The sequence below is a fragment of the Cervus canadensis genome, chromosome 5, assembly GCF_019320065.1.
Source record: "Cervus canadensis isolate Bull #8, Minnesota chromosome 5, ASM1932006v1, whole genome shotgun sequence".
Taxonomy (NCBI): Eukaryota; Metazoa; Chordata; class Mammalia; order Artiodactyla; family Cervidae; genus Cervus; species Cervus canadensis.
Window position 1 is genome coordinate 28,402,831 of NC_057390.1, and position 27,256 is coordinate 28,430,086.

Here is a 27,256-nt window from a genome sequence, read left to right on the forward strand (position 1 = left end):
CCTCAAGGCTATGAGCAGGAAGAATGGGTCTGACAGGCAGGCAGAGGGGCGCTGGTGCTGGTGGCAAGCACAGATCCTGAAAGGCGTCTGACGTCACCTCCGTCTCCTGCCTTCATGTCTCTTCTGACTCACGTCAGCCCCCAGCAGGCCCAGCCAAACCCCATGAGCAGGGGATGGAGATCTGGGGGTGGACAGTTTGGCCCAGGTTGCAGGAAGGGAGGCTGAAACTGGGACTTGGAAAAATGAGTTGTGCTGGGTGGAAGCGGACTAGGTGGCTATGTGCCCAGAGGTGGAGCGCCTGCCATCCCCGTGTCCTGTCCTTATGCCTGGAGCTAATGTCCCTGTGCCCAGGGCCAGTGTGGGACGCTCCGGGCTGGGTCTGAGAGCAAGATTGCCCAAGTGAGAGTGGGTGAGGAGGGGCCTGCGCAGAGGGACCTGTGTGACCCAGGGTTGAGAGCCCTGGTCCCGCCGTTTATTCTGAGTGGAGGAGGGTGCGTGTCCAGGCTCTGACCTGCTGAGAGCAGCGGGGCGGCCCCCTGCCTCAGCGCGGCAGTGTCTTGCCGGGGTCCCCGGCCGGTTATTTGAGGCAGGAGAAAGAGGAACTGTAAATATTTTTTCCTATCCCTGCAAACAAAATTAGTTCAGAGTCATTTAATTAAAAAGATTAAAACCTTTCTAGGCGACTGGGGGATGGGTGTGTGTGTGTGTGTCACACATGGACGGAGAGGAGGTTGTGGAACGGAAAAGCAAGCCATGCTTGTTTTTTTAAAGAGGCTCAGCCTCTGGGGCTTCACTGGTAGCTCAGTGGTGAAGAGTCCACCTGCCAATGCAGGAGACATGGGTTCGATCCCTGGTTCAGGAAGATCCCTCATGCCGAGAGCAACTAAATCCATGGGCCACAACCGTGAGCCCATGTGCCCGAGGGCCCATGCTTGGCATCCAGAGAAGCCCCAGCAATGAGAAGCCCCTGCATTGCAAAGGAGTAGCCCCCACTCTCTGCAACTAGAAAACGCCGGGACAGCAATGAAGAGCCAGCACAGCTGAAAATAAATAAATAAAATTATTAAAAAAAAAATAAAAAAAAAAAAAATAAAGAGGCTCAGCCTCTTCCCCTAAGCGGGTGGATGGGGTAGTGGAAAGAGGGCAGGCTTTGGAGGCTGAGGGGATAGGGTTCGGATCCCTGGCGTCCCACTTGGTAGCTGTGTGACTCTGGGTAGGTAGTTTACCCTCCCGGTGCCTTGTCAGTAACCTGGAGATAGTTGCATCTACCCTTTCAGGGTGGCTGTGACCCCCAGAGCTGAGCGGTGTCCCTGCTCAGCACGTGCGAGGTGCCTGGTCAATGGTAACCATCCCTGTGATGGCCCCTTCAAACTAGCAGCCTCGCCTTTGTGCTTTTGCCTTTGTTTTTTGAGATTTAGGGGTAGGAGGGCCGGGAAGATGGATTAAGTGTTTTGGAGTCCAGAAAGAATGCCAGCTGTCCTGCCTGGAGTTTGTGGAGATGAGGAAGAGTACCTGTTCCTTCCAGGAAGAAAACGTGTTTTGGGGGAGAGCAGATGACAACAGGTCCTGGGCCCTGTGGGAAGCGACTAACGACAAACAGGAGGTGCTGTTTAAACAGAGCTTTGCGGGCTCAGAAATGACCTTTCTCTGGTTCCCTGGGCAGGAGGAAGGGGTACAACCAGTTTGGCGCCTGCGAGACGAGCCAGGCAGCCCGAGCAGGAGCGGAGTGTACAAGCCGGGAGCCTGACTGAATTAGGAGAACTGGAGATAGGCAGGAACTTGGAAAAGCACGGGAACACTTTCCTTACTTACAGACAGCGAAAGCAAAGGATCAAAATGCTGCATCCTTCCTTACATCCTTTTCCCCAAAGGGTCACAGAGGAGAAAAGTGAAGACCCACAGAAGGCAGGCATGATCGAGCCACTCTGAAAGACCTAGATATAGACTCAGAAGACCTGAGTTGAAAACTTAGAAAAAGTTCTCCCACTTACTAGCGGGGTGAGCTCAGATGGGTCTCCTAAGTGCCCTGCACCTCTGAACCTCAGCTGTGAAAAACCCTTCTGTCAGCTGGCCACCATGCTGTGATGCTCCAGTGGGCACCCAGCTGCTCTGGAATTGCAAGGGAGGATGGGGGGGGGATCGCCTCCTGGGTTTCGTGGCAGAGTTACAGCTAAAAGAGGTGTTAAAAAGCAGTGCAGCGGGACTTCCCTGGTGGTCTAGTGGTTAAGAATCTGGCTGCCAATGCAGGGGACAGGAGTTTGATCCCTGGTCTGGGAAGATCCCACGTGCCACAGAGCAGATAAGCCCATGCGCACAGCTATTGAGACAGTGCTCTAGAGCCTGTGTTCCACAAGAGAAGCCACCACAATGAGAAGCCCTCTTGAAGCAACAAAGACCCCGTGCAGCCAAAAACAATTTTTTTTTTTTTTAAAGCAGTGCAGGAGAATGGTTGAAAGCTTTGGAAACCCCTCACCCTAGAAGTATTTTGATGAGCAAGGAGGGCACAGTGCTGTTACCTGAGCAGATCTTACTGAAGCAGGGGCCACAACTCTAGAGCCATGAGCTGCTCGCTGTGGAGGCCACAGGAGGAGGCATGTGGGGTTTGGGAAGGGCAGGTGAGGTATCAGATGGCTGGGTGGTTGTACATGGGCAGGCTCTGGGCGGCTCAGTCAGCAATTTGCTTTTCACGTCATCGATCGAGACCTACTACTGGGTTATGAAATAGAACCCTTTTATAAAAGGAACAGGCAGGGAATAGCACAGAAAATATCTGAGAGTATTACCCACAGTGGAGGTGAGTACTGTGACATGGCTAGGTGGGTGGTTACATGTATGTGTGTTGCAGACCGTGGGTGGGGGAGGGGTCAGAGAGGTGGACCGACCTGGCCCAGCTGACTGCAAGGAGACCCTGTTGTCCTTGTGTAGAGTCACTCCTTTTCTGTGATTAAGGGTCACACCAGAGACAGAAGGCAGATCGTGGTGTCCCCCCTCTGGGTTCCAGGAAGGTCTTTGATGCCACTTCCTAACTTGTCAGTGAGTCCATGTAGCTGTAGGGGACACAGACTCTACCCAGATGGCACCTGCCACTTAAAAAAATTCTGGACTTAAAAGAATACTGGAAAATTAAGCTAATTCTAGATCTAATATCATAGCTAATAGCAGTGGTTTAGGTTTCTTCAAGCATTGCTCTGAGCATTTGTTGTGTCGTTATTTCATCATTCAGTCCTCCCCACAATCCTGAGACCCAAACCTGTTATCCCCATGTTACAGAAGAAGGAAATGGGTCATAGCAGAGTGCAGCAACTTGCCTAAGGCCACACAGTAAATAGCCAAGCCAGGATTTGAGTTCAGGAAGCCTGGCCCTAATGCTTGTGTTCTTAACTGCTAGGCTGTCCTGATCTTTGCATGGAAAACTTACTCAGGGGCATGGAGTGATTCTGGATTTGGGTGGGTTTATCACACTTAAGGGTTTCCCTGTTGGTAAAGAATCTGCCTGTAATGCAGGAGACCTTGGTTCAATTCCTGGGTCAGGAAGATCTGCTGGAGAAGGGAAAGGCTACCCACTCCAGTATTCTGGCTTGGAGAATTCCACAGACTGTATAGTCCATGGGGTCACAAAGAGTCGGACACCACTGAGCGAGTTTCACTTTCACTTCACTTCATCACAGTTAAAGACAAAGGTGGGACAACCATATTCTCAAGGGTTTTAGGATTCCCACTCCTGTCTTAGATGAAGGGGAATTGTGCATTATGTATTTTATTTTATATTTAAAATACATCTATTTTGGGGATTTTGTTGATTTTTAATACGACAGCATTTTCCCCTTTGGCTAGTTAAAGTACCCATGAATAAATATATTAATACTGTATATTATCATATTGAATAAAATTACTAGTATTTCTCTTCATTCATAATCATCGCTTTGACTCCACATGCAAAAAACTTTTGTGGTAGGTAATAGAGATCAAAAGTGCTGTCGGCCACGTGAGAAAGTGGTACACTGAAGCCTTGTGGGTTTGATTTGAGACAGATGCTGACACCATGCTCAGAGACCATTTTAAACTATGTGGGCAAGGCTGGCAAGTACTGGCCAAGGATGGCTACTAACCTGGAGTCAGAGTGGACCACAAGTTGGAAAACTAAGGATGTATGTTGTCACTTTTTGAAACTAAAGGCTGGTGAGCCCTGTTAATCCAGAATGTGATATACATGAATTGCAGAGTAACTTTTCCCTGTATGCCAGTAATTGCTGAGCTTCATTCCTGGCACCCTCTCTGCGTGGGTTGCGGGAGATAGAAGTTGGCATTTGCCTAGGAGAAGGACATGGCCATGAGAAGAGTGTATATACATGGAGTGCAGGAGGTTTCCGAGTTCTATTTATAATTTGTATGCAGGAGACCTGGGTTCGATCCCTGGGTTGGGAAGATCCCCTGGAGATGGGAAGGCTACCCACTCCAGTATTCTGGCCTGGAGAATTCCATGGACTGTATAGTCTATGGGATCGCAGAGAGTTGGACACAATTAAGCGACTTTCACTTTCACTTGGTGATTTATAAAAAAGCTCGCTCCCATTTGAATGGGGCATAGTGATGCCTGAGGACAGTGTAGGGGACAAACCGCACCACCATTGGGCATATTTAAGTGGAGGCAAGATGCTATTTGCTCACTTAACCCTTCCCTTGGTGCTTTCTGTCCCCTTTGCCACGAGGCCTCCTAGGACAACCCCAGCCAGGCTGTTTCCCCCTCTTGGATTTTCCATGGCCCCAGGCCAGCACCACACAATGGAGCCTTAATTAAGAGCCACCCTGCCCCATGGGGTCCTCCCTCGTTAGAGATTCCTTGTGTGTTTCATACAAACATCCTGTGCCTGTGACTTTGCACCTCCCCAGCCAAGCCCAGCATAGAGCCCCCGAGGAGATTTGTAGGGAGGAGCGGTTAAGAGTTGGGGAGGGGTTGGTGCTAGCTCCTAATTTTGCAGATGAGGACCGTTGGGGCACAGAAAGAAGAGGAGGTGACTTGCTTGAGGTCCCATATCTATCAGGGGCCAAGCCTGTGTCGGGGGGCTTGAGTGAGTGATAGTTGCTCAGTCATCTGACTCTTTGCGACCCCATGGACTGTAGCCCACCAGGCTCCTCTGTCCGTGGGATTCTCCAGGCAAGAAGACTGGAGTGGGTTGCCATTCCCTTCTCCGGGGATGTTGGGGGGCTTGCCCGGTGCTCAGCCTGGCTCTCCCTTCAGGCCCCGCAGCTCTCCTGCATCCTGCTGGGCCACATGCTCCAGGAGACAGATCTCTGCATCCACTGCCCTCAGTCCTCCCGGCAATCAAGACTGGGCAGCAGGCAGCCGTGATGTTTCCTAAGCTGCCTGCCTCCCCTGAACCCCGAGACCTCAGGCCTGAGGGTGTTATAGGCCCAGCTCTCAGCTTCCGTGTCCTTTCAGTGACCAGCCTGCCAACCTGGAGGCAGTCCACTGCCCAGGTCAGTGGCTTGAGCTCAACCACATGGGGCACGGAGAGCTGCCCTTGTCAGCGTTTGTCAGGGCTCATGGCCAGGCTACTAGGAGCCAGCCCCCCCATTGCTCTCTGGGCACTCAGCTCACCCACTCTATCTCTCTTGTACTTCGGAAGTTTTTAACTCCTCTGTTCCGTGGGTTCTCTGCTCCGTCAGCCTTCTCTTGCACCTAGCTCCCCGCAGCTGTACCCTCAAGGTGGACTCAGCCCGGCTCGCCTCTCCACAGCTAGTGGCCTATCTCTCAGGCTCCCCTAAAACCCAGGGAAGGAGAGCCTCCCAGGCCCCCAGCTGTGGCCTGCAGTCAGATGGCAAGATGCGCAGAGCTGTCCCTCTCCTGCCGAGTGGGGTGGACCTGGGCAGGGACAGGCACACTGGCTGGGGTGTCAGAACCTGGCTTAACTTTGTGGGCCCCTCTGGGTGGTGGAGGGGAGCCCCCCACAAGGGACCCTGACCTCTGGGAGGCAGTGGGGCTGTGGGTATGAATCTCCTTGCTGAGGGCGGTACCAGTCATTCTTGGTGACACGGCTATACCAGCCTTGTGGGCAGATGACATGCCAGGGATGGGTGAAGGGAGGGGGCCTCTGGGCGGCCTGTGAGTGGGCCCACTAGAGGCCCCCAGCTGTGCCCTGCCTTGCAACTGGCCTGCCTGCTCTGTGGGTGCCCCAGAGGGCTCGTGAGGGCCGCCTTGTCTGCCCCTCTGTCCGTGTCACATGTGGTGTGTGATGTGTGTACACGTGACCTGTGCCAGTTGGTCCCTTTCCAGTGGGAACAGTCCCTCCTGCTCCCAGGACAAAAACAACCCCAGGCCTTTTTCCCCTGAAAAGTTAGAGCGCCTGGTGTCGGGTAGCGAGCTCACAGCCGGAGAAGGCGTGGCGGCCTGCCTGCTCAGCGGGGTGGGCTATCCCAGGGCCTGGTCCCCAATCCCTGCCTGTCCCCCCTACCACCGCCTGCTCCCAGCCCCCCTGTCTCTGCTGATGAGCAGGGCAGGGACAGACATGGGGGCCACGTGAGGAAAGAGGCTGCCACAGACGGTCCGGGCTCTCAGAGCAGCTGTGGGGAGCTGGGGTCTCTGGAGCAAGGCAGACTTTCCCTGTGAAAGGTAGCATCCCATGACCTGGAACACAGGCCCCTGGATGGAGGAAAAGGTCCAGGTTGTCACAGGTGGAGGAAACACCTATCTTTCCATTCAGTGGCTGGGTGGCCTCTGAAAAGCACCTGGGCCTCTCTGGTCAGGTGTGAGGAATTGCAGTTCTGAGGGTCCCAAGCTGGGTGCCTCTGAATAGCTGCCCTCCCCAGTGACCTTTGCCTCTTCTTTGCAGCTGGAGGAGGCAGAGCGCTTTGCCATGATGGTTATCCATCTTGGGGAAGAAGCCGGGGACTTCCTCTCCAAGGGCTACCTGGCACTGGGTCTCACCTACAGCCTGCAGGCCACCGATGGTGAGTGTCAGGACCCGGGAACCTCTGCTCAGGGTGACTCGGGCCTCCTAATGGCCTCCCAGGCCTTTTGTCCCATCAGTGTCCACCCCACAACACACCTCCATTGACTCTTCTAGATAGGTGTGCACACGTACATAAAAACACACACATGTGCAGACACAGACACTCACACACTGATGTGCACGAGTGTGTGAGCACACACACACACCCCAGTTCATTTCTGCTTTTGCTGCAACTTCGCCAGCCTCAGATACACCCTCTTCATGAACCTGATTCTTTCTCCTTTCAAGGCCCAGCCCCATCGGATCTCTGCCCCTGGAAATCCTGTGGCATTTGTGCCGCCAGCCCTGAGCCCACAGTGTGTTCGTTCTGGTCCACCTTTACCTGCAGCACCTCTGCCATCTTTTGGGGTCTTTTAAATCCCCCTGATGCATGGCACAGAGCTGCATATACAGCAAGCACTTACTAAATACTTGACTTGAGCTTGGTGCCTAGGTTCCCCTCCTGCCACCTGGAGCCTGCATTCCCGCCCCAACCCCCCCAGCTCCACCTACTTCTGTATCCTTGCAGCCTGAGGGAAAGGGAGCGATAGGTCCCCACCCAGGCCAAACCCAGAATAGTCATCAGCCCCCCGCACTCCCCTAATGCCAGAAGCGGCATCCTGGAAGCGGGCTTCAGATGCCCACACAGCGAGAGGCAGGAACAGCTGGTACTTGCACAAGGAAGGGAGGAGGAGGGGTAAGATCCTGGTTCAGTGCCAGCTCTTTGTTCTTGAGTGACAGTGGTCACTTCGAGGTGTCAGTGAGGCTCTGATAGGGAACCCTGGGGTCCCCACACACTGGTCAAGTGAGGGAGTCATCAGTCCCTTGGTCAGAGCCCAAAGACCCTCCATGTGCCTTTAATTCTCTAGAAGCAGGGCTGCTCTATGAGCTTGGGATCCCTGACATCTATCCATGCCTGGTGCTGCCAGCAGCATCCTGACCTAGTCTGGCTGGAGCCTGTGACCGTCATTTTAAAGCTTCTCAGGGGGTTCAGTGTGTAGCTGAGGCCTCAAATGCCCATCCTACTGCACTTAAAGCTGATTTAATTTACCAGGGACGTGTCTGGTTTGGGTTAAAGCAAGAAGCCTCGTGGTCAAAGTGCACTAGAGGGTTCTGGTGGGCCCTCAGAAGAGGAGGTCATGTCCAGTGGGTGCAGACACTGTTAGGGATGATAAGATATTCTGGGGATGGATGGTGGTGATGGTTGTAAGACACAGTGAATGTACTTAATGCCACTGAGTCGTCCACTTGAAATTTGTTAAAATGGTTAGAAAAGAAGAAGCCTCATGAGTAAGGAAGCCTAGGGTGGCACATGCCAGGACAGAGGTGTAACTTTTCTCCAGAAGCTCGGGCCTTTGGAAGGATCAAGGTGGCCCATGCAGCAAGGAAGGCAAACGGGTAAGAAGGACCTGTTGTACCAAGGAGTGTGCATGTCAGGAGGCTGGGGCCAGGGGGACACCTGCACCCCTTCCCCTGGTAACCAGGGCACTAGTCTGGAGCATTTGCCAGACAGGGTCCCGGTGGGGCCTCTCCCCGCAGAGCTCCATGCCCCGGGTGGGGCAGGGCTGGGTTGGCCCCCCTCCAGCAGCCCCTCACGGCTCTGTCTCTGTCCTGTCTCCTGCAGCGACTCTGAAATCCAAGCAAGATGAACTGCACCGGAAAGCACTGCAGACTCTGGAGAGGTGAGGACGCCGGAGGGCAGCGTTGCATGAGGTGGCTTCTCATGCTCTCTCCGGGGACCCTCTGGTGTGACAGAGCGGAGGTTTCTGTCTCCATTTTGTTGACCAGCAAACTGAGGCTCCGAGAGTTCACACAGGAATCGGGGACAGGCCTTTGGGGTTGGGTGGTCGGTTGAGCATTTCTGTACTGGGGGAGCTGCCCCCAGGCTCCGCTCTCCTGCTTCCGAGTTCAGGGGACATGAGATAAAGCAGGAAAGCACTTTGCACAGTAATCTACAAGTAGCAGGGGCTCAAAAAGGGGATTTGCCTCCTCCCAGCCCCTCCCCAGCCTGAGAGCTGTGAGGCTCCCTCCCCCAGCCCTCAGAGAGCTTTCCTGGGAGCCCAGAGTCTGGGAGGGAGTGTTGGGTTTGGGGGTGGGGAGAGGCAGAGAAGCCCTTAGCCCAGGCCCCTCCTGTGAGTTCCTCTCCACCACAGCCTGGCCCTTCCTGAGCATTCCTCTCCCTCCTTCCTCTGGCCGTTGTAGGGCTCTTCCCTCTGAGCCCTGCTTCCTCTGAGCACAGATGGCAGGCGCTGGGTCGGGGCCTGCCCCAGACTCCTTGTGCTAGCTTCCTAGGAACATCCAACTCCCCTCTGGGGCAGGTTGTTCTTAAACCCAGGGAGGAAGGAGAGTCCCATCCTGGCCAACTCCCTCTGAGCTCCAGGATCAAGGGATAGTTCCTTCTTTCCCCCACCGGCTCTTCACTGCCAAGGCTTCCGGCCCAGAGAGGCCATCCAGCCCCTCCATCCTCTGGAGTCTTCACTGTCCCACGTGGACAGGGCAGGCTGCAGGCTCTGTACATGCCCCAGCCAGGCCAACAGCTGCCCGGAGGAGAGGGGCTTCCCTCTAGTCCCACTCTCCTAGGTGTCCCCCACCTCAGCCACAGCCAGCCCTCTCGGCACACACCGCCCCGGCCTGGGCTGCCCCTAGGCTTTCCACCCCAGCCGTCATCTCCCATGGGGCACCCTCCAAGGTGGGGCTGGGCAAAATCTCCAGCATTCGGCCCTGCTAAAAGCGCCCAGCACAGGGCTGGCATACTGGAGGCCCTCATCACGCTGGTTGTCGACCCTTGATGGCTGATTCACTGCTTCCCTTCCCGATACAGAGCCCAACAGCTGGCGCCCGGCGACCCCCAGGTCATCCTCTATGTCTCCCTGCAGCTGGCCCTCGTCCGCCAGGTGAGTCCTCACAGTTCCTAACACCCAGGTCTCTGGGGGTGCTGATCTCCTCCTGGCCCCGCTGCTTTTACCAGCTGTGCGACCCTTTGCAAGTGACTTGACCTCTCTGAGCCTCTATTCCTTATCTGTTATGTAAGTGCCTTCATACTCCGCCTCAAAGGGCCCAGGCAAGGATTAAGTCAGTTACTGTGGTAAAGCCCCTGACCTCTGGTGGGCACACAGGGAGGGCTTGTTCTCTGCCCTCACTCCCCCTGCAGCACGTCCGTCTCCTGAGAAGTTGACAGGAGACCTCAGTGAACATCCTCCCCTTCCACTGAGCTTTCCCCAGGGGCCTAGGGGAGCAGAGAGACTATCATGTGGAGCAGCTTGTGTAACACAGAGCTTCCCCTGACTGTGTGGACGCCGCCGCCAGGCTCGGCCTCTGGGGCCTCCTATCCGCCGACCACCTCGATCCCCAAGACCCTCCAGGCCAACCTGCCTTCCTTCTCTGAGCTGAGCTGTTGGTGCCGAAAGGTCTGTGCGGGGACTGAGTGAGGTCAGGCAGTCACCCACCCAGCTGTTGCCTCTCAGAAAAAAGTGGAGGTTCCCATCCCCCCAGGCCCCTCAGAGTCTCTGCTCTCACATGGGCCCCTCAGGCTGGTGCTCTGTGTGAAGCAGGGCCTCTTGGTGGCCTCGGTCTGGTGAGTGTGGACACTGGGCCACTCAGGGACCGCAGACAAGCCAGCGGGACCGAGGCTGGGCGCTAGCCTGGCAGAGGGGAGTCCGCAGAGCCCTCTGGGTGGTGGCTGCTCGCGGTTGGGCGATGGGCAGCCCAGCTGACGAGAGTGCTGCCGTGTTCCATGGGCGCGGGCCAGCCCTGCAGCTGACGAGGAGGGTGCCGTTGGCCCCGTCTGACACCTGAGGCGCTGCGGCTCTGCTGAGCTCAGGAGCTGGGAGCTGGCCACGCCTGCACAGTTCAGCTTCAGGGCCCACTCTGACCTAGTTAAAGCAGCCCCGTGTGGCTCTAAGTATCCTGTTCCCCTGTCCCATTTGGAAGCGGGCACTTAGAGCCTTGTCCACCAGCGTGGTGGTTGGTTTTACAGGTCGGTGTCAACTTCTGGCCCCTGGTCTTCTCTTCAGGGAGCTGTCTTTCCAGCCCCCCCATGCCACTTGTCCCCGCTTCCCAACTCCCAGGTCCTAGAGCAGGCACTCGCTACCTCTCCACCACTGTCTCCAGAAACATCAGTCCGCTCTGGTGCTCCCTGGAGCGTGGACTCAAAGATATCTGAGACCAGTTTATTTTTAGCCTCAGTTGGAGAACCAGTACTTCCCTTGCCCGTCCAGTTCCTGATAAACCTTCCGTGATGCATTTTTTAGTATCTTTAATTATTCAGTCACCTCTGATGAATGGCGTCTGTCCTCCGGGAGAGATGGCTAGGCCAGGCCAGTGGAGCCTGGTACCCCGTGTCCTTGGGGTCCCCAGATCTTGGTAACCTCAGGGGGTTGAGGGTCTCCAAATGGACTCTAAGCTAGTCCTGCCTGCCTGGGTTTCTGAGGCCCTCGGGCCATCCTGCCCAAAGCATGTCTGGCTGCTCAAACAGTGAGGGCTGGGTGTCAGGATCCTACAGGATCGTGCTGCTGGAGCAGCCTTGGGGTGGGGGGCATGGGCAAGCTGAGCCAGCGGTCACAGTGACCTTAGCTTCCTCCTTTACTTTCCATGACCTTTCCACAGAAGGAAGTCCCCATTCGAGAACTCTGGACCTGGCAATAGTGCAGAGACCAGGTGGAGACCAGGCAGAGGTCAGGCATGCCAGGGGCCAGAGCCCCCAGCTGACCTGTGTACTGTAGACCCCTCCAGGAGCATTGGAGATGTAGGTCTGAGGTTTGGTCAAGAGCAAGACTTTTGGAAAAAGACACTGAGGTTCCTGGGAGGATGAGGCCCTGGTGTGGATAGTGTCTCAAAGAGCTGACAACCGCTAAGCCTGAGCGCCTGGACTGGAAGGAAGGTTCTTAACCTGTTCATTAGCTGCCTGGGCTTTGGGGGCTTGAAGAGGGAAATGCGCATTTTCAAACGTGTTCCATGCCCAGCAGGACGTTTTTCCTACGTTGTCGCGCCCTGTCAGCCAGTGTTTTAGGTAGGACTGTTATCCTCATTTGGCAGCGTAAGAATTGCAGCTCAGAGAAGCCAAGTCCCCTGCCCTGGCACCAGCTGGGAAGTGGCAGAGTTGGAATTCACATCCCGTCTGACCCCAGGCCTAAGCTCTTGTCACTGTGAGCCCCTGAGTAGGAGGCAACATGTATCTGTCAGCCCCAATCACTGCGAGAACAGGTTCAGAGGAGAGATCTGTAGCCAGTGGTCTGGGTGGCCTCTCACAGTCCCTCCTGCTCCAGTTTGGTTGGGGCTTCCCGACCAGTCCTTCATGGTCCATTGTGGACCTGCCCCTCTTTTTTCTTTTCTGTGGGGACAGCACTGACTTGGAACAGCTAGACCCTTACATGGTGTTCGAGCGTGTGTTTTCTCATCAGAGCCCCTGCCTGCCCCACAGGGCCTGGGATTTCACTTGGGTCTGCTGTGCCTCGTGGGCTGGCACCTGGCCCCTGAGTCTGGGGAGCAGTGTGGGCCTTGGGGAAGGTCGCTAAGCTGGCAGTTTTCTCCGGCAGATCTCCAGCGCCATGGAGCAGCTGCAGGAGGCCCTGAAAGTGTGCAAGGACAACGCCAATGCCCTCCATCTGCTGGCGCTTCTCTTCTCCGCCCAGAAACACTACCAGCACGCCCTGGACGTTATCAACATGGCCATCACGGAGTACCCTGAGAACTTCAAGTGAGTTCCCCGTGGACGCTGCTGGGCTGGGAGGCTGGTCGTGCACACACTGAGAGTCAAGGCGGGCCGAGGACCTGTGGGCTCGGAGCCTGGCTCTGGCATTATGTTTGGTGCCAGGAGGCACCGTGTGTGGAGGGGGAAGCTCTCGGTGGTAACTGCAGGCTCCAGGGGGGGCTGTGTGGATCACCAAGGAGACTGTGCTCTAAGATAACATGCCTGAGCTGCTTCCATCCCGCCCTGTACTCTACATTTGAGCATCATGGGGACTCTAACTTGTGTGACTTAATCATAACCCTACTTAACCATAACCCTGGCATAGCCAGCCAAGGATGGTTTCTAACAGTGGCTGGGCCGATAGAGGCCATGTGAGCTGGCCCCTACCTCCAAGAACGCCACAGGCAGTCGGGGTGAAGATTTATATCCCCAGAGTGGTCCTGGCCTTTCCCTCTATTCTCAGCTCCACAGCTCCTGCTTGTCACATCGCCCAGATGCCTGTCTCTAGGGAGCAGGGTTTACGCTGCACGTGGCCCCAGTGGTGGTGGGTCGGGCAGGACTGGACCCTCTTGCCCCCATCTATACACAGGAAACCTATTGCCATCCAACCAGGACCCTAGGGAACAAGAGCCTCACTGGCTGGCTGAGGCAGGAGGGTGCATTGCCCTGTGGGAGGAAATGAGGGGGAGGTCATCTTTTGATTTCTGCCCTCCTTCCCTGGGACAGGTGACATAGGGTGCTAATAAACCCTGTTCCTCTGAATCCCATGATCCCAGAATGAGGGGCCCTGAGCACCCCCACTCCCACTGTGCTCTACCTTGGGATTTGAAAGAGAACCCTTTAGAAATGGCCAAGGCTGTTATTTTCAGACAGCAGAAAGGAGCATGGTCCTGGTGCCCTGAGAGGTGACTCACGCTGGCAGTGAAAACAGCTTCACAAAGAATTAGGGAAATTGGTGGGTGCCACAGCTGAGATCAGTGATTGAGGGGAGCTGCAGGCGGCCCGGCCCAGGGAGAGTCCCTCCACGTGGAGAGCCCAAGCACTTGTCTCTGTTTACCTTTAGTCCAGCAGGGGCAGGACTGACCCTTTGCATCGGGGGCTCAGGCTTTCCTGTGCCTTGGGCCTCCTTCAGAAGATGCCACGGTGGCTTTGCCCATGGACTTTGCTGGGTGTGACTTCCTCCTCACCAAGTCTTATGAACACAAACAGCGGGCTATATGGAGCTGGCCTTGCACCATCTCAGCTCACACCTGACCAGGGGCAGCTGGGACCCACCTGGGCCAGGACGGTGGGGTCAGGAGTCACGATGCTGTGGGCGGGGTGGGGGTGCTAGTCTGGACTAGGATCAGTGGAGTCCAGCTCCACTGGTGGGTCCCAGCTGCCCCTGGGCAGGTGTGAGACGAGATGGTGCGAGGCCAGCTCCACATAGCCTGTCCTTTGTGTTCACAAGACGGCCCTGGCTCTTGGCCTCCCTTCTATATTTGAGAGATTATTAAAATTGAAATCAGTTCACTTTAAAAGGCAAGTCGCCTAGGGCATACACCACATAGATAGAACCATGTGTGTGGACAAGGCGTAGTTACCTAATCCCAAATACAGTACAGCAGGACCTACTGTTTAGAAGTTTATTTTTTACTTTTATAAAAATAGAGGAAGGACAAAGGTCTTCCTCTTCTAGTACCAGCTAACCTGGCTTTTTCCCAAGCTCAAGACTATCTGGCAGGGTCAGACCCATGGGTCTGCTGCCAGCCGTGTGTGTGCATATGTGTGTGTACGAGCGTGGCTCTGTGTGTTTTATTGTCAGTTAGGCTTCGGTGGAAAGGTTAGAACAGTAAAAGGGTTAGAATCTTCATCCAGCCCCTGGCTCAGCATGTGTGTCTCAGAAGAAACCAGAGGCTGGGCCAGGCGTCAGACGTTGTCCTTTATCCGAGTGAAATCTTCCATGTATTAATAGATGGAGACGGAGCAGATGGGCGCAGAGCTGTCCTGTGGAAGCCACAGAAGGGGCTGCACACTCTGCCCCCTTGGGCCCCCTGATCCAGTGCAGGAGCTTCCCATGCCAGTGTCGGCCATCTGACCGCACGTGTCTCTTTCTAACTCCTGGGCTGAATGCTCTCTGCTGGCAGGATCCCCTCCCTGGCCTGATGTGGGGAGGCCAGCGCCACTCTTTGAAGTCGGCTTGAAACTTACCGTGTGTGAGGCAGAAGCCCACCTCGCCTGTCTTGTTCCACGCCCTGGGAGGTGTCTCCTGCCGCCATCCATCCTCTTCCTTCTCGCCACCCGCTCCCACCTGCTCCTGGCTCTTGGGCTGAATGCGAAACCGTCTCCTTCTAGCCCCCCAAGTGTACTTTCCACCACCCCCTTCTTCTTTCCTCTCACCTCACTCAGGTGCAGACTCTTTCACCGGGAAACGCTTCAGTCACTCAAAGTGTCTTGGAGAGGTGGGGGGAGGGTGGGGCCTTGCTGTGAGGGTGGTGACTTCCCCTGGAGCCCCGTGGGTGGCCTTCTGGGCCCCCAAGAATACCTGGACCTGAACTGTGACATTTGCGCCTGCGTGCCTGCATCGGGAGAAGAGAAGCCAAAAAACTGGGAGCCCCGGGTGGAGACTGTGCTGGTGGGCAGCGTGTCGGGTGACTGCCGCTCGGTGTCAGCCGGGTCCCCACTTCTGCAGGCAGGCGCCTTCAGTGTGGGGCAGCCTCTGCCGTGGGAGCAGAGCCCCTCTATCCAAACACCGCAGGGCCACTACAGGGGCCTCAGGTGCTCTCAGGGGCTGGAAGCACAAGGAGACACCTCTGATGTCCCAGCCCAAGGAAATAAAAGGTTTTAAAGTCCCATTCCCAGAGCACAGTTGGGGTTCTTGTGTTCCTCTGTCACCACAGAGAAGCCTGCTGTGGAGTGTTTGGGGCCCAGAGCGTCCCGTCCCCCATGGTGCTTCCATCCATGAACCTGCCCATCCAGGGAGAGAAAAGGTTCTTATCTCTGAGCCACTGTGTACCCCTCACATTCATGACCATGGGGAGCTCCCCGTGGGCCAGCCCTAAAAGGCTGCAAAACTAACTGAATAAAATGCAAGGGGCTTCTGGCTTCCAGAACTGTGAGACAGTATATTTCTGTTGTCTTAAGCCAAAAAAAAAAAGGGAGGGGGGGTGAGGAGGGAGGGAGGAGGGGTATGAGGGTGGAATATCCACCTACCACACAGCACTGTGGAGTGACCTAGGGTGTGACCGTGGGTCTTTGCAAATAAGTCAGTGCTTTTCCCCATGGATGAGACCCATGGACTAGCAGGAAATGTCATTGCGCCCATTACGGTCAGGGATCACTGAAGAATGTCACTGCCCTTCAGCTGAAACTGTAGCCTGCTCTCCCAGCTGCTCCCTGCATTGGGAACAAGCTGTGTGTGGCTCCAGCTGTTGCCACGGCAGTTAAGTAAACCCCGAATCCAATAAATATCAGTGCAGCCCAACAAAAAAAATCTGCCCCAGATGATGGGGTAGATGCCCTGACCTCAGCATCGTCAATAAGGTCTGTCCTGTGGTCACTCAAAGGCACCGGGTCTGGGCCTGCCTGCCACCCAGTGCCTTGCTGGTTCCAGTGGCTGAGACCTTGCTCTGCCTTTGTGCAGAGCGAAGGAGAGGCTGGAAGGCCCGTGTCGGGTGGAGGAGGCCTGGCACAGGGGGATGCTGGGGAGTGGAATAGACCCTTTCCTCTTGGCTTGTCCCCACCTGGGAGCCACAGCAGGTTCCTGGCTGTTACTTAGCTATGCTCCCTCCAGCAGCTTGCTCCTCCTTCCCATGCCCCCTCCTCCTCAGCTGCTGAAAGACTGGCATCTCTCCTGCCTCCCTCTGCTTCCAGGGTCTATTGTGAGATTCAGACAGGAGAAGATTTCACAGTCAGTTTACAACCTGGTTCAAGGGCAGCAGTGGAGGAAGGGGAAATGGTCCACAGCATAAGGCTGTGACATGGGGCTCAAGGTGGGCAGCACACGTGGTGGGCCAGGGGAGGGCGTCCTGCACATGAGGGTCGGTGGAAGCTGAGAAGAAGTGTTCCGGCTCCCTAGCAGCCACCAGGAGGTCACCATTCCCAGGACTCAAGACTCCTGGAGAAAATCCCAGCCTTTGTGGAGCTGACTTCAAATTCAGGGATTATAAACATAGCACAGGGGATCTTTATTTCCGTGCTGTGGGGTGACCTTTAGTTAATGGAGCTTGAGTTTAAAAAGGCAGAAACGTGATGAGGCAGCGGCTGACGGCCCTGCAGGGACAGTGTGAACCTGGCATGACGAGAACCAGACACCCGAGCGGCTTCCTGAAATGCTGAGGGCTTTCCACTAAGCCCTGGACACATGTGCTGGCCAGGCTGCTCCTAGCCAGTTTGCAGGGGGCCTCAAGGGGGCAGCAGGCTCCCTATTTGGACCTAAGTTCCAAGCCAGGCCGGGCCTTGGAATTCAAGAGGTCCCCACAGCAAGCTCAGCAATGTCTTAGCTGTTTCCTTCTCCCTTCCTGGGCTTGGGAAGCCCAGCTAGGAGAGTTAAGGGAACAGGCCACTGATAAGCTTGTTCCAGAAGCCATGGGCTCCACAGGGTGCTGGTTTTAGGTAACAGATTCCTTGTGCTTTAGTCAGGCTGCTTGTAGGGAAGGTCGCCATAGTAACCAAACAACATTCCTGGGCTAATGATGGGAGCTTTCCAATAACCAGCCTGTCAGTCATTGCTCCCACCCCAGGCCTGGCAGCCTGCCAGACCAATTTTGAAAGCCCAGGCTATTGGGCTTCGCAGGAGAGGAGCAAACTGGGTTTGCCCTTCCCCTCCCCTCTTATCACCCCTCTTGAGAGTTTCTGCCCAATCCAGGTCCTGGGGGCCTTGGAAGGTCCTGGGGGAAGGGTTGTCTGGAGCCCTAAGGATCTTTCCTCAGAGCGGGAGCTATATGGCTCTCTCAACAAGCCAGAGCTCAGCTTGCCACTTGTAAACAAATGGAACCAGTCACAGCATCTCCCCCAGGAAACCTGGGCTGTTTTGGAAAATGTTTGAGCTGATAACTAGGCGTTAGCTGGGGCCAGACTGTGACTGAATCCCAACTAGGCCTCAAGGGCACCCTTCTGATCTCTACCTGGCCCGCCTCACCTTTGTTACAGGTTGCATGTGATAAACTTCTAGTTGTGTATTCCACCAAGCGGAAGGGATCAGAGTCCTGGGGCTTCCGTTAATGTCTTTGACTTAAACCCACTGTGTTTATTGGGTGGTTCTTATTAGGGACTTGGAGTGGATCAAAAGGATGCCTAAAATACCAGCACGCCAATGAGGGGCTGGAATCAAAGGTATGAGCACAAACATAGTTTATCACTTCGCCAGGTTCATTAAACATTCTTGGCTGCCACAGGAGAGGCCCCGATGAGGATAGCAGCCTTGGGGTGAACTTGCAAGGCCATGTGGTGGAGGGAAGTGTTAAGCCAGGCGTAATCGCTGGCACCGGCTTGCTCTTCCCCAAAGGTCAGTTCCTCTTCAGCTCAGCCAGTCTGACATTCAGCATTTCCCTGCACTGGTGGCTCTGGGGAGCCTCCTAGGACCTCACTGCATGTGACGCTGCAGTCACCAAGTCGTCCGTCTCCCTGCAGCCCTCTGCTCACACTCCAACTAGAATGACCTTGGTTATTTTGTTTGGGGAAGAAGGAAGGAAGGAAGGAAAAAGCAGATTTTTCCAGAAGGAATTTTGTTTTAAAGTGGTTTTTAGCTCTTTGCTTCCTGAGCCTCACTGCTGTCAACATTTGCTGGAGGCAGGTGCTGCGGCTGGGCCCTTGGTTTTCGAGCAGGAGTGGCCCGGCCTCTGCAGGTGGGAGAGGACCCAGGAGGTACATTGATACCCATGAAGTGGAGTGGCCTGCCCTCTGCAATGGGTGGTCTTCAGATCTCCAGGTCATCTCACTGGGCAGCAATTATAGACTGAGGTGTCTGCTTCTTAGTTTCTTACATTGGGCTGGGAGCCAACTTTTGTTCCAATTAAGGGTCCTTCTGGAAGTTCTTCCACCCCAAAGTGGTTATGGAATGGCTTCTGTGGTTTGTGTTCATATCTTTCATGATCAAGAATATGTCTTTGGAGAGGGGTGGGGAAAAAAAAAATGTGTCTTTGGGGAGTCACCTGAAGGTAACTGGAACTGGTCCCCCGGAGTTGAGGGAAGCCAGGCCTGAAGGCCCACCGGGTCAGCCATCAGCCAGCTCAGGTTAGGCCTCAGGTGCCATGGGTGTAGGCAGCTGTTCCACAGATGGGGCAGAACTTTTGAAACAGAGGTGCTAACTCCTGGAGGTGAACGCTTGCAGGGCTGTTGATTTTAAAGGATTTGAAAACTTCAAAGTCAGATCATATTGAATGAACTCATTAAGAGGTAGAGTGGCTGTCTCCAGCCTTTTTGGCACCAGGGACTACTTTCGTGGAAGACAATTTTTATACAGGTTGTGGTGGGGTAGGGGGATGGTTTCAGGATGATGCAAGCACAGTACATTTATTGTGCACTTTATTATTATATTAGCTTCACCTCAGAACATCAGTTATTAGATCTTGGAGGTTGGGGACCCCTGAGGAAGAGGATCAGTGTGAACCGGCCAGAACCAAGGAAAAATGGTTTTTAGGACTGAGAAAAGTTGCCATAAGTGTCCCTCTCCCTTTCAGGAGGTCTCCTATTACAGCTTTAAAATAATGTCCTGAAGAGCAAATGTGTGAGCTGAATCAGTTAATTGCTCTGGTGGAGTCTCTCCCAGAGGCAGGGCATTTGGAGGACTCTGAGACCCGTGTCCTTCAGCATTGCCCTGGCCAGGGTGAGAGCCAGATGATTTACAGCCCCAGTGGAGGTGAGGGAGCGGCCGGCTCCAACACTCTGGCCGCTCCTCGCCTTCTCCCTGCCCCGACCCAGGGCTAGGAGTGGGGCCTTGGAGCCCCACCTCTAGGCCTTCAGTGCTGTCCCTGCTGGCCCAGCCCCAAGGGGGGCCCTCCTTCCTTCGCCTTGCTTCCAAATTCTGCCCACCCTCCGGGACTCCTCTTGGGCTCCACTTTGCCTTGTAGCTCCTGCACTCAGAGCTGACCCACTCACTGAGTATCTGATTCTCTGTTTCCTTTCCTAATTGCCTTGGATGTGTTGCTTGAGCTTCCCTGAGCATGTGGAAGCACCTTTGGGGACGGCGGACAGATGATGGCCTGTCTTCTGTCTCCTCTTCCTCCCTGTAGGGAACCAACAGCTGGGCATCCAGCACATACGTAGACCACCTGATGGACAGACTGTCCGAGTTGTTTGTTCTTTCAGAAGGATGGAGGAAAGGAAGGGAGGGAGGCAGGGAACACGTGGGGACGTTGGCTTCTTACAGCCCTCAGAGTGCTCTCACATCCCCTCACCCTGTTTTGTCATTGTCATGGTTTGATTTGTTTAGTTTTCGGTCTTACTCTCCTGCTGCTGCTGCTGCTAAGTCGCTTCAGTCGTGTCCAATTCTGTGCGACCCCATAGACGGCAGCCCACCAGGCTCCCCCGTCCCTGGGATTCTCCAGGCAAGAACACTGGAGTGGGTTGCCATTGCCTTCTCCGCTTACCCTCCTCCTCTAAAGGTAAAGAAACTAACTGGAGAGTTCACTGGTCTCTCCCGGTCAGACAGCTGATGAGTGGCAAAGCAGGGACTAGAACCCCAGCCAGCTGATTAGCTGACCAGCCCTGCTATGCTTGAATCCCAGGCACCCAGCGCTCAGCTGTGTGCCAGGCATTGCTCTGAGCGCTTCCCATGCATTCGCTCAATTTCCTCACAACCTGGGAGGTGTAGAAACTGTTGTTAACTCCAGTTTTCCAGATGAAGAAACAGAGGCAGAGAGGGCATAAGTGAGCAGTAGTACATAACAGGACCCTTTAGGAAGGGCTAGGCCCTGTGTGTGCCTTGCTTCCTCCTAATAGCCCCGAGGGTGTAGCGATACTGCTGTCCCATTTTACAGATATGAAACTGAAGCTCTGAGAAGCTGAAATGACTGTTTCGGGGCTCACGGGGCTAGAGGAAGGGAAGCTGGGATTTTAACTTGGGTCATCAGACTCAGGCCCCGTTTTCTGGGAAGAGACCCACTTCCCACCGAAGCCCACACTGTTCGCAGGCTCTGGCCTCCTGGCTGAGGAGTTAAGACTTTCCAGAGGCGTGGCCGTGGTGACTCAGAGAATAGCCTGCTTTTTCCACTCAATTATGTGTTTTCTATAAAAATAGAACTCTTCATTAAAACAACGAAGCACGGCCATCAGCTGGAATTACTAATTACTGTCCTTTAAAGAGATAATACCCTCTTTCGTGCCTTTACCATACCTGCCACCACCCTTCCCCATCACAAAGGACTCCCCTGAGGGCCAGGAGCCAGAGGCCAGGGCCGGGGAGACTCACGTGGGCAGCGGGACCAGGAAGAGGGGAGTTTCCACAGGGTGCTCTGCAACGTGGCTGCCTCAGTCTGTCCTGGGAACCCTACAGCCTTCCAGGCCTCAGTGAGTCCTTGTGACTCAACTTCCTTCTGTTATCCAACGATGATTTGTTGAATGACGTTAGGTGAGGCACTGGGCATATAAAGATGAGAAAGATGTGGTATGTGCTGGAGCCCGGAGCCTGGTAGGAAAGACCAGTAATGATGGAGGGGTCTCGGGATGACGGCAGACCTTTCTTGAGGAGTAGCCATGCAGCAGGGCCGGCTGCCTTCCCGGTTTCTGTTGCCTGTAGTCCTCCCAGCAGCCCTCCGTGATGGCGCTGTTACCGCCCCTGCTTTACCAACAGCCGGTCAAGCTTAGAGAGGCCAAGGCATCTGCTCCGGAGCAGCAGGGCCTAGCAGTGGACCCACGTTGTCTGAGGCCAGAGGCCACGCTTCAGCACGACGTCCTCCTGTTTGCTGGGCAGTGAGTCGGGACAGAGGCGGCTTCTTCGGGTACACAACAGTTACCATGGCCAAGTCTTTATTATTGCACATGCTGAGTACATTTTACAGGGAACTTCTTTCAAGGAACATGAAAGTAAAAATGTGGACCTGTTGTGCTTGCCGCCCACACAGCCCATGTCCTTCCCCGCAGCCAGCTCAGTTCTGCCAGCATCCACTCTGCCACTGAGGGTGGGGTGCTGGGGTGAGCAGCAGGAAGGGAACACAGGAAGATGACTGGAGACCCTGGGTGAGGGGGATGGACAGGATGAACTCTGACCCCAGGACAGTGCTTGTTGGCTTAGCCAGAGCCATTGTCACAAAAATATCCCCCATTTACAAAATAATGTTTTGTTTTTAAGAAAAGTTTTTGGAAAGGCTCATGCTCACCCAGTTCTGAGGAGGGCCACCCTAAGATAGTTCCTCTTCATAGCAGTGGAAAGAAATGATTTGTCTTGGCCTCAGGGGGGAATAGCTCCAAGTCTTAATCCTCTTGACAAATAATTAGAAGGCTGATCCTGGTCCAGAAGTGCAGGCCAGGCAGAGGGCCTGGGAAGAGAGGCGGGTGCTAGGCCCATCCATGCTTTCCCCTAGGAACCTCCATCATCAGCCCCTGGCCAGAGCGACCAGAAAGACTTACAAAGGCAGTGACCTGTGGCAACACCCGGATATGCTGACCTCACTGGTCTCTGTCTTCCCCCACCGGAGGAGGGCTGGCCCGGATGCAAACGGACAGACTGACTCTGCAGGGCTGAGACTGGTCGTGGTTCAACAGGGACTGGCTCTGTTCAGGTCCGATGAGTATCTGTCTTTGACCCCTGGTGCTGACCTGTGCAGGTGACTCGGAAGGGGGCCGGCAGGGACTGCCACAACTCTGGTGGCCGTCAGGAAGGATGTGAGTGCTTGGAGGGTGGGCCGCAGCTACACTGGTCTCCTGGCTAGGAACCGGGCACTCATGCCTCAGCCTTTGGGCTGTGCAGAGTACAAGCACCTGGAACTCTTCTCCTGCAGCCCCAGCAGCTTCACCCCTGTGGTGGGGACAAAGGGCATGGCGTCTACACTGCCCCTTGCTCCTTCGCCTTCCCCAGAGAGCACACTCACTTTCACATCTGCCTTCAGACGCCCTGGCGGGCATGGTGAAAGCATTCGGCCTTAAAAGACCTCACTGTTTATTCTACATCTTAAAAAACAGGAAAGGGCTTGCAGGAGGGCGGGGGTCACAGCAGAGGTGGTTTCCGCTCTGCCTGGATTGGTGTGGCTCTGTCCATCCCCTCTCCTCCGTTTCCTTTCTTATGCCCATCTTTCATCCCACCTGCCTTGCTGAACAAGCCCTGAAGGTCTGGGGCTTTCTGAGAGCCTTCGAAGGCACCTGGCCTGAATGCTGATTTTCGAGGCCTTTCAGACCTGCAAGTATAAAGGAATCCCTTCCCAGAGCCTTGGGCAGGCCCGTGCTTGAGGACTTAGTGCAGCTGTGGGTTTCTCAGCTGCTGCTCTGGGTCATCACAGTTCATTCTGCAGGAGTCCCTGGGGCAGACGGGACGAGAGACTTCACTCCTATGTCACAGGTTTGGAACCTGTGACATGCCAGCTGGGTGGCAGTGCAAAGCTGGGACTTTGGCTCGGGTTTCTCGAGAACTCCTGGGCCAACGTCACAGGGCAGGGTCAGGACAGCAGTGGGGCTGTTCCCCCGGAATGGCTCATGTTAGAGCATCGGAGGGCTGCTGGATTCCAGTATCCCAGCCTTCCTGCCTCAGAGACTCTCCTCTCTTGTACTTTTGGTTCTGCCTGGGGGACCCTTCTCTGGGATGAAGACCCCCTGTCCCATGGAGCCAGATACCTTCATGTCACATCCCAAGCTCCCCATTCCTCCCCAGGCCCTGGGACATTTTGCTTCTGGACAGCTTAAAATGGAATCGGCTGGCACTCTGCCTGTTGGCTGCGTTGAGTCCAGCCCTCGCTGCAGTTCTGAGGCATCCGCGAGCAGACTCCCCACCTGCCTCCTAGCTGGGAGTTAGCAGTGGGAAGCGGTTCAGAAGTTGGCTCTGATTTACTGTGGACCATGAGACCCAGAATGTGACTGGAGGGTTGTAACAACACACATACATCCTCATAGTATTAAGCTAAATGGACACCATGCGCTCAGCTCTGTGCCAGGCACCAGGGAAGCCAGGAGGATGCTGACGTGGAAGGCGGCAGAGTCTTGCCCTGCAGGCACTCATCACCCAGGCGGGGACACACAGCAAGACCCAGGACAAGATAGATGGTAGTTTTACCATCTGTACGTAGGGCTGACTGCCGAGTGTTCTGTAGAGTATCTGAATTTGTAAATGCTTGATGTGAGTGTTTCTTCATTGTTAAAAGCATAAGCCTATGTGGGAAAAAAGAAAACATTATGTGTGCGCGTGCACACACACACACACACACACATACATACATATGTGTAAATGAGAGAGAGTGGTTTAAGTGCTAACTGAAGGTTGTCCTAAGCAGAGAAGGGCAGGGGTGATCACACTTCTAGGAGGAAGACTAGAACTTTGGATTAAAATAGTGGTTTTTTAAGTCTCAGAAGCGTTTCTTAAGATGACATGTTAGACTCATTCAGTATATAAAACAGGTATGCCAGGGGCTGGGCTGGTTGAAGGGAGTGGGCAGCCAGGGCTTCCGCCTCTCTTCCCAGCCCCACTGCCAGCAGCCTCCCCAGGGCTCCACCCAGGAAGCATTGAGTCCTGATGAGGCTGTGGCCCCACCATCCATAGTAGCACCCTAGGGCCTTGCCAGCCTCCTCGTACCATTGCTTGAAGATCTGTGCCACCCATTCTGGCAGATGGGAGGGAGAGAGAGCCTGTGCTCCAGGAGGACCAGTAGTTGGTTGTCCTAGAAGAGCAGCAAGGAGTGGGGTGGTTTGTTGATCCCTGTCACCAGTTGGAGAGCTTTCAGCAGTGCCCACTATGTGTGGATGCCCATGTCCCCATGACATAGTAAAAACCCCTGGGGGTGAGGCCCCCATGGGGACACACAGAAGGAAAGAGGGTGGCACCTGGTTAGGAGCTGGCCACGTGTCAGGGGAAGGGGAGCCCTAGCAGGGGCAACGACGTGAAAGAAACCATAGGTGAGCCGGGAAGCCTGTCCTGTGGTCCAGGTGCCACTAATACCCCGTGAGCATCACACAGGTGCCCAGGGTCATGGGGAGCAGTGGCAGGGATGGAAGGTGGCACACAGAGGCGTTCTGATTGAGGTCACAGTCGGCGCAGGGCTTCTTGTCAAGGAAGATGGTCCTGGTGGTGAGACCAGGGAAATCTCGGGAGTTAACCTGGGCCTCCAGGGATCTGGGACTGAGGGATCCAGCCTGAGGAGGGCTGTCAGAGTGCTTGCCCCAGCCCAGAAAGGATGTGGTTGGGTTGAGAAATTCCACTCTGGGTCGCTCATGCTAATGGAATGTGAGCAGCCGTGAGGAGAAGAGCCTGTGTTGGTAGAAGTCACTGTAACACCAGCTCAGCTTTCGGCCACTTCTGTTCCGGGCACATGGTGTGGTTGGATCCATCCCACGGACCCCTGCCGGCCCTCAGGGACACAGCCAGCGAGCAGGAGGGGGCCAGGCCCTGGTGGAGAGGGGCATGCTGCAGAGAAGGCGGGTCTGGGGAGATCTGGGAGCAGGGGAATGCTGCAGGGCTGGTCTGCCCAAAGGACTGCCCAGGGAACCAGCTCCCAGTCACCCTGCCTAGGGGATTCTGCTGTTCTGGGTGTCCCTGCCCCCTGGAGAGCTTGCACTTGCACCAACACCTGTTCTAACCATAGCCCACCACAGTTTTCCTCCTTCCCTCAACTCTCAGCCACATCTCACCCCACGTTCCTTTTCATCAAACACCAGTCCCAGCAAGACCCCCTTCATCCTTGCTTTTCCTTATTCTGAGTCTGATCCAAAACCCCAGCCCTGGATTCTGTGAGCAGTTTGTCATTTTTAGCACTAATTGTCACCTGGAAGGCCGAAATTGTGTCTTCATGTTCCTAAAACAGAGGCTCCTAATACTTGTGGAGTGTTGGACCTTTCAAGAATCTGGAAAAAGGGACTGGGGATGGCAGGAACAGTGTCCCCAGCAGGTCCCACCAGGGTACTGAGACCATGGATTTGCCCAGAAGCAGTGTCTTGAATGAAGGAGGCTCACCGCTCACCACCCGAGGAGAACCAGGAGTCACAGCCTTGTTTGGGCCTCAGTGGCTCAGCCAAGTTCTCCACAGGCTGCCAGGCAGCTGGTGTGCGTCAGTGTGGCTGGCGGTACCCGTGGGGAAAAGACCTCAGTATTTCCATACATGTTGGTAAATAGCCACTGCCTTGGCCCTCATCAGGACCCTGGACTCCCCAGCAACTAAAGGGCAGGCACTTGGCATCACCCTGGTCATGCTGAGCCAGTGCTCTGATGGTATCTACTGTTGTCTTGGGCAGAGCGGGGCAGCTGTCCGTCCACCCCTGCTATGGACCTACCTTCTGGTGGGACCAGCCCTTTCCCTCTCTTCCCTGCCTCTCTCAGGGCCACATCCCCACTGTTCCCACTGTTCTTACCCTAGAGGACTTCAGGTTTGGGGGGGTTGAAAGAGATTCTGTTGTTCCTAAACAGTGACTGAATAAGACTTCATGTCACTTTCATCCTATTGAATATATGAGGAGAACTGGCAATTTTCGACTATTCAGTGAAGATAAAGGAAAACCTGATCATCCTCGGGTGTTCAGGGTCAGGATACAGTTTGCATTCAAGCACCTGTCACATGCTGGTGAGGAGGGAAAGCAGAACCCTGCCCTTTGGTGACCTTTTCACCCGTTCCTTTCTTAGCCTCTTTCCTTGAGTCAGTTTCCTTCTGGGTCTGTCTCTGATATAAGGCCTGGAGAGCATGTAAGTAAAAAGATAGCCATGTGTTCGGTGAGGAGGATGCTGCAGAGCTGAGGGTGTGGGGGGAGACCGCCACCACGGCAGACAGTGCTTGAGAGGTGGGCGGGATGGTACAGGATCGGGATAAGCAAGAGCCACAGGGATGCTGACAAATGCAGAGGAGCGCTCTGTGCTTCGGCAGAGAGGATGGGGAAACGAGGCAGAGAGAGAGCACGTGACCCAGGGATACGGCTGCGGCCGCCGTGCTTGTGGGCACTCTGCCTCCTGAGTGCTGGGGAGGTGGGCTGATGGGGGCTGCTCTGGTGGGGCACAATCCCTTGGGGTTCCACCCCGGGAGGAAAGCCAGGGGAAGGGGGCCCCTCAGGTGTTCTCACTGCTGTTCTCCCTCCCACAGCCTGATGTTCACCAAGGTGAAGCTGGAGCAGGTCCTGAAAGGCCCAGAGGAAGCCCTGGTGACCTGCAGACAGATGCTGCGACTCTGGCAGACCCTGTACAGCTTCTCCCAGCTGGGGTGAGTGGCGGGTCCCTCCAGACGGAGTTGGGAGGTGGTGGTTGCCAGGGCAACAGTCCACAGCTGAGTGGCCATGATGCCTCGTGGGTGAGAGGGTGGTGAGGATGTCTGAGGGCATGGGACTTACTGCTCCTGGGGCCTTTTACGGCCTGCCCTAATTTTAATCTTTTGACAATCCTCTGTGAAGGACGGAAAAAAGGTCTTTAGGAAACTAAAGTTCAGGGGGGTAAGAAGGAAGAGAAATCATTATTAAGCACCTCCCCCATCAGCTGGTTTTA

General features: G+C 55.0%; 1 protein-coding gene across 4 annotated transcripts in view; it reads left to right on the forward strand.

The window, feature by feature from the left end:
- Positions 1-27,256, forward strand: part of TTC7A (tetratricopeptide repeat domain 7A) — a 120,072-nt gene that overhangs the window by 65,298 nt on the left and 27,518 nt on the right. For all 4 annotated transcript variants that reach the window (XM_043468495.1, XM_043468496.1, XM_043468499.1 and 1 more), the window contains 5 exons: positions 6,831-6,948; positions 8,614-8,671; positions 9,811-9,883; positions 12,524-12,684; positions 26,862-26,978. In XM_043468495.1, the coding sequence (XP_043324430.1) occupies positions 6,831-6,948; positions 8,614-8,671; positions 9,811-9,883; positions 12,524-12,684; positions 26,862-26,978 (527 nt within the window). The remainder of the gene's footprint in view (positions 1-6,830; positions 6,949-8,613; positions 8,672-9,810; positions 9,884-12,523; positions 12,685-26,861; positions 26,979-27,256) is intronic.